The 14,240-nt window shown below is 33.4% G+C and overlaps 1 protein-coding gene and 1 pseudogene across 1 annotated transcript; one reads left to right on the forward strand and one right to left on the reverse strand.

Moving 5' to 3' along the window:
• The first annotated feature begins 7,989 nt into the window (after window positions 1–7,989).
• LOC120215858 (glutaredoxin-C9-like) lies at window positions 7,990–8,536 on the forward strand. Its single transcript, XM_039213392.1, has one exon. The coding sequence runs from the start codon at window positions 8,002–8,004 to the stop codon at window positions 8,464–8,466; it is 465 nt and encodes a 154-aa protein (XP_039069323.1). The 5' UTR covers window positions 7,990–8,001; the 3' UTR covers window positions 8,467–8,536.
• Window positions 8,537–10,905: 2,369 nt separating this feature from the next.
• Window positions 10,906–13,128, reverse strand: LOC120216141 (annotated as a pseudogene).
• Window positions 13,129–14,240: the final 1,112 nt, after the last annotated feature.

Genomic DNA, 14,240 nt, shown 5'->3' on the forward strand with positions numbered 1-14,240 from the left:
GGAAATGATTGAAATATTCTAGAATTATAAAATGACCAAATTACCCCTGGAATGGAAATGACTCAAGAATGTCACCAAGCTCAGGAATGAATGGATATACTCAAGCTTTGAAATGAATAGAAAAAAAATGTTAAGCACCAAAATGACCAAAATGCCCTTATGACCTAGAATAAGTAAATGTCTTAGATTAATTAAGAAATCCAAATAAACATGGATGTTGTGCTACCAGTAAAAGTTGTGGAACGCAACTTAAGTGATTAACCAACGTTAGTACTATATCATTACCTGAATGATATAAGTATCACTTGAATGTTTGTTCATCTTCTCAAATTTGGATCGATGATAATTCTGGAAGTACTTGGCGCAGCTCAACTCTAGAGCGCATACAATACTAATAAGTGGGTAGTCGTTAGTCAAATCAACCACGAATACCAGAATGACTTTATTATATGAATAAATTGAAATGAAATGAAGTACAACCTGTATTTGAAATTCAGAAACGTCTGAATTATTCTGGAAAACTTTAAAGTAATCGGGATAGACTTGCTTACCAACGAACTAAGTAACGTCAATGACTAAGGATTAAATAGGTGATTTGATGAGTTTGGAAACACTGTTGAACTTACATGATGAATTGTCATTATGGGTTATGAGCCATGGATCAAGTACGTCAGTATTTCCTGATATTGTTGAAACATGGAAATGAAATAAAGACCGTTGGAAGATTTATTCAGTGATGATTATGGGGATGATCTATGGATCTACACTATGGTATTAAAGAGTGAATACACTGGAAGGATAATGAATTGACTTGTTGACATGCATCAGTTTGAGAGTTGTGTAACTCGAGTTGTTTGATAATATGATCGATAGTCGTAGATTGTAAATGACTTGAATCTTCGATTCTATATTTCATCTAAAATCACTTCGGTCATGTTTGAAAAAAAAACAAGTAACGCAGATGGAAAAGATTCTGAATATCTCATTTGGTTTAATTGGGCTGAAATCCTATGAATTTAAAGTATATTCCTGAATACCCCTGATTGTTTGGGTAATGGAATCACTCGCAGTAAATCTGAATTTAGAATTATTATGTATAAAGGTTCCTGAATGTTTTCCTAAAGCAGACGAAAATATAGTGGGATTCTAATGTATCAACATTAAATGTCTGGCTAGATCGGTTAGTAATCGATTCTCCTCAATAGGACCTTGTTCCAGGAATTCGTTCAAATTTCATAAGTTTCATGTTATCCAAAATGATAACTACAATGGCCTCTGGAAATACTTGGATTCTCTAGTGTGTTCCCTACTTATTGCTGAACTGTTTTATTGGTTTTAATATGTGGTACACCGAATTCATTGGTTATTGTTTTATGGATGCACCAATTTTATGTGACAATTTATGGAATATGGCTGCTATCTAATTTTTGTTTTGAAATGGTATTTGATTACCATGTTTTTGGATTTATGGAATTTATGTCACGGTGCAATTGAATTTTGGAATTGAATTACGATAGAATAGCTCTGATCAAGCTAAATGGGCCTAATGTGACTCTTGAGGGCCCCAAGATGTTTCATTAGGTCGGTTTTCCTTTGCTGTGTGCTTAGGGTAAGCTATATGGACTTATTGACTTGGGCTTAAGGATACAAGCTTCAGAGCCTATCCTTAAGTCGGCTTTCTTTTTGCTATGTGCATAAAGTAAGCTATATGGAAAATAATTTTTGGGAACTACTGATGGTGTACCAGAAAAGGGTTTAAACTATGATTTTCAAAAGTTAAACTCTTTTACGAAATTGTGAGATTTGCTGGACTATGATTTGTACCTATTATGATTTTATTATACAGTTGGAACACACTAGACATCCTATTCGATCTCTTGAAAATGTCATACTTTGAAAGGTTTCTTATGAATTGAGATTCATGGTTTCTACTCGATGAACTTCTAAGGGAACCCCAAATTATTCTGCAAGCTGGTGTACGTATGATTCAATAAGGAAATTATATGGCTTTCCATTTATCTACATGTCATGTAGCATCATCTGGTAGTTTTGTATTACTAAGCTTTCCAAAGCTCACTCTATTACTCACATTTTCAGGTTAAAACAATTGTACCAGTGCATCTATCGACTTCAGTAAGGGAGTTCTTCCGGCGTGGTTGCAGAGTATGGTACTTGTGATTAGGGGGCATGTAATTGTATTTTGATTTATATACGAGTTTGGAAATCTGTTTTATTTTTAAATAGTGATAAATGATTTTATAAGTTACATGTTCTGATAAAAAGTTTTAAAATTTCCGCTATTTTTACGGTGGGTCGCTCCGGTGGCCCTAATGTGACTTCCCGAATCGGATCGGGCTACCCGCATCGGGTTGGGGTGTTACATTTAGTGGTATCAGAGTTATGGTTTGAGTCAAAAATTTTCAAGTTAGACCAACCGGTCGAAAGTCAAAATATGTCTGATAAGTACATGCCCCTAGACTATAATCGTACCTCTCTGAGCTGGAACTACAAGGTTGAGTCAATATCTGTAACGAGTAAACTTAAGTTCTATCCGTTAGGACTCTATCATTACGTAAAGGAATACCATTAATATTTGTCTAAATTCTGTAAAGTACCACCCGAGCTATGTGAGATTTACTTATCTGAGAAATTCTGACCCGACTCCAGAAATAAAATTGAGATATGTTATCGCTCTAGGAGCCTATTCTTGTAACCAAGGCTGAATTGTTTTCACAAGGATAAATTGATCTGGTGATTTTATTGGAATGAGAGAGAGTTGTGATGATAATGTATACTCAGTTGGTTAAGGATTAGTATAGGATACATACTTGTGTAAAAGCTGCTTGAATATATGAAAGAACTGATAGAAGTTTCATATCTGCAATTCTGTGACATGAATGAATTTCGAGGACGAAATTCTTTTAAGGAGGGGAGAATTGTCACACCCCAATATGGGGTTAGATTTCTTATGGTTTAAAATGTGAAATGATATAAAGTTGGTTGGAAAATAATTGTCTTATTAGACCATTATTTTATTAAATAGATTGAGGAAGATATAGTAGGTATAAATGGACAAATTTTTGGGTGGATTAGATTAGTGATAATGGCATTGTCTGGAACCCATTGCTTCCAGCTTTCATTTTCGGCAAGTATCCTCCAAGCTGGAAATCAATTAAAGAAATTAATTGCTTTGTCATTTTCCAACAACAATATCCATTTTTATAATAAAATAGAATGTGACCTTATGATTCCATTTAAATGGCAGCAAATATCACTGATTGTTCTCAACGAAACTTTTGGTTCTCGGTTCCAATGATCTGGACGACCGTTGAGAAATAGTAACGGTGGAGATGTTCCCAACAACAAGGCGACCAATATATCTCGGAAGTGACTCTATCCATCGGCAAACAAAGGAGATCGGGGAAGTTGAAGCTTGCGATGGCCGAAACTTCTCTTGTAGATTTACGATTATCCAAGGAGTTTCTTGATGATTGGAGTCCGTATTCTTGACGATGAGACCAAGATGCTTAAGTGGTGGAGTTACGGGTTAGACCGACAACCGGCGACGGCGACCATCGTGGTGGTCAACGCGTTTGGCTGTTGGTCGTTGAAGCTTTCCTGCTTCACTTTGAGAACACGGTAAAGCTTAAAAAAAAATTGAATATATTAAATGTGTTGAAGTATAAAAGTTAAGCATTTGTTCAGAGCTCACGTGATTTGAAAGAATTATTGATAAAGTGAAAAAAAGGGTAAATTACTAGGTGAATCATCCAAGTTTAGTAAAAGCTAACCTTGTTTTCTAGTTTCCATATTGTTATGATTATGACATAATGGTTTCAATAAGATCAATTTAGTCCTTGATTTTAGTAATTGAATATATATAGTGGCTCCATAAGTTTTTAGTTTTATCAATTTTGTTTCCAAATTTTTAATTAGATTCTAATAAGTTATTTTCTTATGGCAAGGAAAATTATTGGAAGTCGTATTTTTACGATAAATTATCCGTGTTCGTTAGAAAAAGATTGGAAGCTAGAAATCAAGTTGGTGAGCTGGAATTTAAGACTAATATTAGGGGTTTTGTTGATGTTCTGATTTTGAGGTTCGTTTCGCCAAATTCAAACCCGGTAAGTTGTTTTTCACTGATTAATCATCCGATTCGATCCATTTTTCGGAATTAAGCCTCGTTTTTTATGAAATTTATATTGATATGTATCTGAGGAATTATTGGAAGTTGAATTGAAGATCAAAGGCGTTCGAATGGAATTTTTATGGTCGATCAGTATTGCACGGAAATCGAGGTAATACTTTACTACCTCTTTATGCTTTATGAAACATGTTGATATTGGTAAATGCATGAATAAGATAATGTTAGTTTTATTTGGAAATTATGGATAACCGGTTTTAATCCTATGAGAGTTTGTGAAGGAATCATTTCAAAATCAAAGAATGTTTGGGAAAGCAATTGATCATAGGATCTCTAAATTATAATTATTTTCGTTAAGAGCTAATATTGAAATTATCTAGTTAAGAAATTACGAAAATGCCCTTGAGGGATAAAATAGTCTGAATTGACCCTGAATGAGAGAGTACTTTGAGGATTTGTACTTAACTCGATTAAGTACGAATTTAATTGTTAAGATCCTGTCTTTGTACAGAAAAATTTATAATATTCCGTTTGTAAAATCTGAGAAGACACTTGACCCGAAAATATTCGAATAAGGAGTAAATATTTGAAGAGTAATTTATCGGAGGTATTCTGCTGACAGAATTGTTCGAAAGGACTGAAGTAAATGATAAGATAGAATTAAATAATAAGACCGGATGGAAGGAAATGATTGAAATATTCTAGAATTATAAAATGACCAAATTACCCCTGGAATGGAAATGACTCAAGAATGTCACCAAGCTCAGGAATGAATGGATATACTCAAGCTTTGAAATGAATAGAAAAAATGTTAAGCACCAAAATGACCAAAATGCCCTTATGACCTAGAATAAGTAAATGTCTTGGATTAATTAAGAAATCCAAATAAACATGGATGTTGTGCTACCGGTAAAAGTTGTGGAACGCAACTTAAGTGATTAACCCACGTTAGTACTATATCATTACCTGAATGATATAAGTATCACTTGAATGTTTGTTCATCTTCTCAAATTTGGATCGATGATAATTCTGGAAGTACTTGGCGCATCTCAACTCTAGAGCGCATACAGTACTAATAAGTGGGTAGTCGTTAGTCAAATCAACCACGAATACCAGAATGACTTTATTATATGAATAAATTGAAATGAAATGAAGTACAACCTGTATTTGAAATTCAGAAACGTCTGAATTATTCTGGAAAACTTTAAAGTAATCGGGATAGACTTGCTTACCAACGAACTAAGTAACATCAATGACTAAGGATTAAATAGGTGATTTGATGAGTTTGGAAATACTGTTGAACTTACATGATGAATTGTCATTATGGGTTATGAGCCATGGATCAAGTACGTCAGTATTTCCTGATATTGTTGAAACATGGAAATGAAATAAAGACCTTTGGAAGATTTATTCAGTGATGATTATGGGGATGATCTATGGATCTGCACTATGGTATTAAAGAGTGAATGCACTGGAAGGATAATGAATTGACTTGTTGACATGCATCAGTTTGAGAGTTGTGTAACTCGAGTTGTTTGATAATATGATCGATAGTCGTAGATTGTAAATGACTTGAATCTTCGATTCTATATTTCATCTAAAATCACTTCGGTCATGTTTGAAAAAAAAAACAAGTAACGCAGATGGAAAAGATTCTGAATATCTCATTTGGTTTAATTGGGCTGAAATCCTATGAATTTAAAGTATATTCCTGAATACCCTTGATTGTTTGGGTAATGGAATCACTCGCAGTAAATCTGAATTTAGAATTATTATGTATAAAGGTTCCTGAACGTTTTCCTAAAGCACACGAAAATATAGTGGGATTCTAATGTATCAACATTAAATGTCTGGCTAGATCGGTTAGTAATCGATTCTCCTCAACAGGACCTTGTTCCAGGAATTCGTTCAAATTTCATAAGTTTCATGTTATCCAAAATGATAACTACAATGGCCTCTGGAAATACTTGGATTCTCTAGTGTGTTCCCTACTTATTACTGAACTCTTTTATTGGTTTTAATATGTGGTACACCGAATTCATTGGTTATTGTTTTATGGATGCACCAATTTTATGTAACAATTTATGGAATATGGATGCTATCTAATTTTTGTTTTGAAATGGTATATGATTACCATGTTTTTGGATTTATGGAATTTATGTCACGGTGCAATTGAATTTTGGAATTGAATTACGATGGAATAGCTCTGATCAAGCTAAATGGGCCTAATGTGACTCTTGAGGGCCCCAAGATGTTTCATTAGGTCGGTTTTCCTTTGCTGTGTGCTTAGGGTAAACTATATGGACTTATTGACTTGGGCTTAAGGATACAAGCTTCATAGCCTATCCTTAAGTCGGCTTTCTTTTTGCTATGTGCATAAAGTAAGCTATATGGAAAATAATTTTTGGGAACTACTGATGGTGTACCAGAAAAGGGTTTAAACTATGATTTTCAAAAGTTAAACTCTTTTACGAAATTGTGAGATTTACTGGACTATGATTTGTACCTATTATGATTTTATTATACAGTTGGAACACACTAGACATCCTATTCGATCTCCTGAAAATGTCATACTTTGAAAGGTTTCTTATGAATTGAGATTCATGGTTTATACTCGATGAACTTCTAAGGGAACCCCAAATTATTCTGCAAGTTGGTATACGTATGATTCAATAAGGAAATTATATGGCTTTCCATTTATCTACATGTCATGTAGCATCATCTGGTAGTTCTGTATTACTGAGCTTTCCAAAGCTCACTCTATTACTCACATTTTCAGGTTAAAACAATTGTACCAGTGCATCTATCGACTTCAGTAAAGGAGTTCTTCCGGCGTGGTTGCAGAGTATGGTACTTGTGATTAGGGGGCATGTAATTGTATTTTGATTTATATACGAGTTTGGAAATCTGTTTTATTTTTAAATAGTGATAAATGATTTTATAAGTTACATGTTATGATAAAAAAGTTTTAAAATTTCCACTATTTTTACGGTGGGTCGCTCCGGTGGCCCTAATGTGACTTCCCAAATCGGATCGGGCTACCCGCATCGGTTTGGGGTGTTACAATGTCCGAAGGGAGAATATATTTCTTTAAATCCTAGACGACAATGCATGTCCCAAAACATACAGGGAGGTGACAACATAGATAGGGTCTGTGTCAGTTGGGTTCATGTTGAGGAGGCCCATAACAGAATTTAGCTGAGGTTGTTAGGCCTTTGACTATTTTGGAATTGTTTTGTATATTAGAAGTTTTGGGTTCAAGTCTTGTAATGGATTAGAGTTAGGGATCAGCATGAGACTCGAACATGATGGGTTTCAACTTGATCCGTCATGATTAGGTCGGGTCAAGTTTAGATTTAGGGTGAAAATACTCGATCCGACCCAACCCAATCCGAAAATTAATGTAAAATTATCTTATATATTTAGAGATAATTACAATAATAATCTTCTATATATTAATTTTTCAATTGGATCACTATTTTTATCGAATAGAAATATTTTTTTAATAAAATATATTTATTTCAGGTTGAGTCAGATTGAGTTAGGGTTTGATCTCAAAAAATCGAGTCATATTCGAATCAGATGAAGTTACCTCTAAACTCGAATCGGGTCATAGCATGCTCTTGACAACCAATTCAACCAGCCAAAATTTAAAACCCTTTATTACCATTAAATCCATTACAAAACAAAAGGTCGTTTTCATCGGTTAGACGAAGCAACTACGTAATTAGATGTACAATTAAAGAATTAAATTGAGAGCATTTATGGTATTCGAACCACAAAACGTATGCATGTATATATATATATATATATATTCCTCTTCATCTTCCATGATCACCAAACCATTGATTTTCAGTATGCAGCAAGCGATTCCATACAAATCATGGCCTCTGCCATGCATGGACACGGCTTCTCGATGCGCCGCCTCAACGGCAACCGGTCACAGCGACAATGACGACAACAACAACAACCTCGCGGCACGACCGAGCAGCAAAGAAATGCTCGACATCGTATCGGAGAACGCGGTGATCGTGTTCTCGAGGAAGGGTTGTTGCATGAGCCATGTGGTGAGGCGTTTGCTGCTGGCGTTAGGAGTAAACCCTGCGGTTTTCGAGATTGACGAGACGGATGAGTCCGGCGTTGTGAATGAACTGGGGATGGTTTTTGATCAAGGGAAGCATGGGAAGGAGGGTCAAACGGTGCAGTTTCCGGCCGTGTTCATCGGCGGGAGATTGTTTGGGGGATTGGATAGAGTTATGGCTACTCATATTAGTGGAGAGTTGGTTCCTGTGTTGAAAGATGCTGGGGCTTTGTGGCTTTAATTCCATTCATCACATTATCTTCTTCCTTGATTTGTTGAATTCAAACGAGACTGAGACGTTAATCCTGTAAGGATGCTAATGAATTTCCAGAAACTGAATTAATCCCCAAATACTGACCGTTACCAGGCTTTCATGCTATCCATGTTTAATTATTTAGAGCAAGACCTAAACTATTAGTTTTGATATGTTTTAGTATCTAAATTTTAATTTTTTTCAAAATCATACCTAACGTTTATCTCGCATGCACTATAATTTTTTAGGGGTAAATTACATCATTCATCACTTAATTATCTTTTCACTCATATTTTGGTATTAAAGTTTAAAATTTTTCAATTTAACTACTCAACTTTCAAATTACTCCTATTTTAATCATTTTTATTAATAATTTTAGTGACATGCCATTTTTCATTATTATTTTATTAATATATAATTAAAATTTAAAAGTTATAGTGATTAAATTATGAGTAATTTGAAAGTTAAGTAATTAAATTAAAAAAAATTAAATTTAGTGATCAAAATAGGAGCGAGAAGATAGTTGAGTGAAGAATGATGCAAATTACCCATAAAAAAGATGCCACGTGTAAATCACCTATTAAATTTTTAATGGCGAGATACTAAAGCGAAACAAAAACTAAACGTTAGCTATGATTTAAAAAAATTGAAAGTCTAGGTATTAAAACTGACCAAAACTGATAGTTTAAGAATTAAACACATAAATTATCCAATTAATTAATTTAATATAGGGTAAAATCCATTAAAGGTCATTGAACTATTTCAAAATTTTCTTTTTGATCACTAAACTTCGAAGTATTAGAATATCATCTTCAAACGTATCAATTCAAAGTTTCAAAGTGTTGTAAAAAATCTATATTACGTTACAAATAGTAATAAATTCGGAAAAAAATTAATACCCATTTTATAATAATTTGATAAAATTTAATGACCGTTTATGATTATTTAAAAAATTTAATGATCATTTTATAATATTTAAATTCTCATTTACTATAAAATCATTTAAACATAACTAAATTACCTCTACTATGTTCACCCTTATTTTTATTTACGTGTCAAAAGATGAGATGTTTGGCTGTTGCAACACATGGATTTGACTGAACAACTAATGCTTATTAGGTGAGCACGTGGGCAGATTGAGTGGGCAGATTGAGTGGGCACGAGATGCAATAAAATTTTATATTTTTCATATAATTTAAAATAATTCTATAAATTTAATATTTTAAAATTTTAATATAATTTCTTAAAATTTATATTTTAAAATATAAAATTATACTTGAATCTATGAGTTGTGGCCATGAAAGCGACGAGCTAGCAAACCTCACAAGTGTGTGTGTGTGTGACCATTGTGGATATTTCTTGTAATAGATCATCGGGTACACCATCAATTTTTATTTTGGTAAAATTATTCCTTTAATCCTCAAAGTTATAGACCTTTTAGTTAATAAAACGGTAAATTTTTGCTCTGGTCCCCTAATTTGGTAAAAGTTAGTTTCGAAAAAAGACAATGTTAAATATAAAATTTTTATCAAAAATTAATTAAATGACCAAATCAAAAACACAAAAATAAATTGATAATAATCCTCAAAGTTCTAGACATTTTAGTTAATAAAACGGTAAATTTTTGCTTTGGTCCCCTAATTTGGTAAAAGTTAGTTTCGAAACAAGACAATGTTAAATATAATTTTTCATCAAAAATTAATTAAATGACCAAATCAAAAGCACAAAAATAAGTTGATAATTCATCTGCAAACAAGTCATAGGGTCTTTGAAAAATGTCTTTGCACGTCTTCATTTGACTTTGAATTCGAAACTATAAGATTATTTTGGATAAACTATATGATTAATCAATTTTGTTTAAGCTTTATACGCTCATCGCTGAGTTCAAAAACATAATATTTGGTCATTTTCGTTTTTATTTAATTAAAATGATATCATTGAAGGTTAATTGTCGTTATACTTTTAACATGTTGCTGATGTGGACCTATTTAATGTTTTATTGACCAATTTGTTACTTTTAAAATTTGGTGAGAAAAATGAAAACTTACTCATTTGTGTGGTTTATCATTTTTAATTTTATAAATTCAATATGGACGTAAGTAATCCGTTAAAGGTGTAATGACAGTTAACCCTCAATGATCATATCTTAATTAAATAAAAACAAAAATGACTAAATATTATGTTTTCTAATAGTGGTGAATGAGAAGGATATCTAGAGATATATGTATACTCTGAAATTTGAATTTTTTATATTAGTTGTCAATTTTATCATGGATATCTATCGTGAAATTTTATTTGTGCCTATTTATACGAAAATTTTCAATAATTAATATATATTTATATATATCCACTCTAAAAGATATTTTTGCATTCGCCACTGCCTACTAACAAATGAATCCTCCTCACTAAGTATATCACGTTTTAAAATGGAACTGAAATGTTCAAAACACATTTTAAAGAACAAAGTATACATTGAATAAAAAACCTAATACACTGCTACATGTGGTAAGTATATCACATCTTTGAACAGTTTCCGAAAGTTAAACTTGTCCAAGATTAAAGTTCGATGAAGCATGTGACACATTTACATCTTGTTGTTTACACTGTACAAAGCATCCATTAAAGCGACAAAAAGAAGTGGTTATGGTGAAATCTTTGATATTCTTCCATGGTGAAGAACACTGTAAAATAATTCCTTATTCTTCCCAATTCTTTTGGATAACTACATATTAATTTATTATTTGGAGTATTTATTAGTACCTTGTAATTTATCAAGGAACGAAAGAACCATCATGGACTGCAAAGTGGGGAAGAAGCTGGCTAGGGTTGGCTCTGCTTTGGCCACCTTGATCGAATGCAATGAAGGAAGGATTGTAGAACTCGGCGAGCCCGTTTTGTTGTTGTTGTTCTTGAGATGTTGCGTGCCTTCGTGTCCACTCTGTGCCATTAGGGTGACCTTGATCGAGCCACATTGTCTAGGCTGTGTCTGGTAGAAGACTTTCGAGACGACGAGCTCGCCGTCTTTCTCTTCTTCGTTGTTGCCGAGATGGTACTGGTGCATCACCCAATTTGTTTTCTCCGGCTTCCTTTGCTTCCCATAGCTGGTGTAGAGCACCAGGATTTTCTTGTACCCCTCGACTCTTCTGCCGATGAAAACCGGTCTTGTCTTGCCCGTTTTATGCCACCGCGTCTCGCCGCCTTCCGTGTCGGTGTGGACCTTCCTCCGTTTCCTTGTCCCCGTCGTGTATGCCTTGGAAGGCCGGTGAAAGAAGTGGCGGATCATGCCATCTTTGCTTACTCCTGCACACAATGAACCGGGTTATTGTCAATGTCATTGACTATAATGAAACTAAGATGAAAAATTAGGGTTAGTTGGAGCATATTTCTTCTCTAATATTGCATATGTGACAGGCTAACAGGATTAGTTGGCAGCTTTCTTCAAACAAGGAGAATGGTTAACCATTTTCATCATATCAATTAAGTTTTTCGTAAAAGAATAAATTTGAATTCTCAATGTGTCCTTCCAACTTAAAAATTAATAAGTCTAATGTAATCATTTAACCAACGTTTTTAATGGTTTGACCGTTATTGTGCTGATGTGACAGTTCACGGTGCTGATGTGACGGTCCACATTAGTTGATAACGTGACAAATAATATGACAGATGGGCTAAATTGGTAACTCAAACATGGCAGATAGGCCGCCACGTTAGTATAGTGAGCTGTCACATTAGCAACATTGATCATAGGGTCATATTAAGTTTATTTTCTAAGTTGGAGGTCGAATTGAGAGAGAAAATAATACGAGAGTCACATTAATTTTATTTTCAAAATTACATTAACCTCTAATGCGTTTCTTCCATATAAATATATATAGATAGAGCAGCATATGTATGTATGAAGATCACCTGGCAACTTCTCAGGGTGAGTATAGCAAATCCCATTCTCTCCTTCGATGGTAGGGATAAATTCATCAATAAGAGGATGCAGCTTAGCGTCAGAGCGCACCTTCCCTTCCAAATGTTCAAGAATCTCTTGATCCGTCGGATCAAACTTCACACCAGCAGGTAATCCATGCAAATCATGGATTCCACCCTATAACGCACCCATTTTAATAAAGGTTTTTGCTGGAACATTAAACGCACGTAAACCACATACTAACAATCATTACTTCATGCAAATCAATGATAAGAAAAGAGATAGTGGAAGTGGATGAATGACCTGCTGGTCACGGTATTTGATCTGATGACCGCAAGAAGGGCATGATCTGAGGAGACAATCTTTGTGCCTTTGAGCAATCACATTTCTGTGCGACGATGGAAGGGAGCCTCTGTCGATGGTTTGCACATCACTGCAATCATTGCACCAAGTCATTTCCTTTTGGTTCTATTTTCTTTATCTTTTTGCCATTCCACTGTGGGGGAGGAGATGTTTGGCTTTTACTTTCTTTGTTTTCTTCACTGCTACTCCAAAATATAAGTAATACTATGAGAGGAAGAGTAAAAGCAGGAGAGAGATAATTAGAAAGGAAATAAAGTGGAGAGACAAAAGCTGGCTTCACTCCTCTAAAGCTTTGGTGCTTCAAAGCCTGCTTATCTTGAGGGTTGAGAAGGGAATTAAATTCTCTTTTCACTTTTTACCTAACACTTTGGATTCAAAATGAGGGGATATATAGTGGATGCAGAGTCTCTCGTATTAATCTCGTGTTTATATATATATATATATATATATAACTAGGATTCTAGGGTTTGATATAGTTTAGTATATTCATCCTGTAATTTGTCATTACTTATAATTAAATTCTTCTTTGCTTTTCGTGATTTTTGTGTTTAAGACTTTTATGTAAATAATAATATATTTATTCTTATCTTTCTTTCTTTTTTTTTATTTACGAATGTTTGCCTGTTTTCATCTTTAGTATAATAGTTGTTTGCTTGGAGTACAAGTTATGGTTTTTGCTTGAGTATCAGCATATGGAAAACTTGTAATACAATAAATGTAGTTTTTATGTCTTTTTCGTGTTCATTTGCTTTTGTTAATATGGGGTAAGTATAAGATAATATTTGTTCAAAGATAACTCCTAATCTTTCGACATTTAACGCTCAAACTCCTGGCATCTATGATGCTCAAACCCGGGTCCTCAAGAGATAACAATAATTTCTTTACCACATAAATCACTTGATTCGTGTTATTAGTGTGATTTTAACCTCGGTCTAAAGGCTGCATTTTGGAATGGTTAAAATTTCTAAGTTAATTATTAAAGAAGAGTGAATTGAATAATGAGAAAAGAGTGGAGATGGGGCAATCAGATTAATTGGTAGAGCTATGTTTCACCACCTGAGAGAAAGGGAAAGGTTTAAGGTACGATGTCACCTTGGAGTATCCATAAAGCTATAAATTGTACTCTACTGTTATAAAAAAATATATAATCAGGGTAAACTAAGAATTTAGTACTTAAATTATTAGTTTTAGTTTGTTTTAGTACCTAAACTTTCAGTTTTTCAAAACCATACCTAATGTTTAATTTTCTAATACCTATACTATCAATTTTGGTTCATTTTAGTACCTAAACTTTTAGTTTTTTCAAAACTTAATATTAACTTTTGAACGGGATACTAATATAAAAAAACTAAAGTTTTTAATAGTGGGATATTAAAATAAAACAAAAAATTAAAAACTAAAATTTAGATAAAAATAAAAAGTTTAAGTACTAAAATTAATAATTTAAATACTAAATAAATACATATTTTACCCTATGATATAG

The sequence above is a fragment of the Hibiscus syriacus genome, unplaced genomic scaffold (genome assembly GCF_006381635.1).
Source record: "Hibiscus syriacus cultivar Baekdansim isolate YM2019G1 unplaced genomic scaffold, ASM638163v2 tig00110156_pilon, whole genome shotgun sequence".
Taxonomy (NCBI): Eukaryota; Viridiplantae; Streptophyta; class Magnoliopsida; order Malvales; family Malvaceae; genus Hibiscus; species Hibiscus syriacus.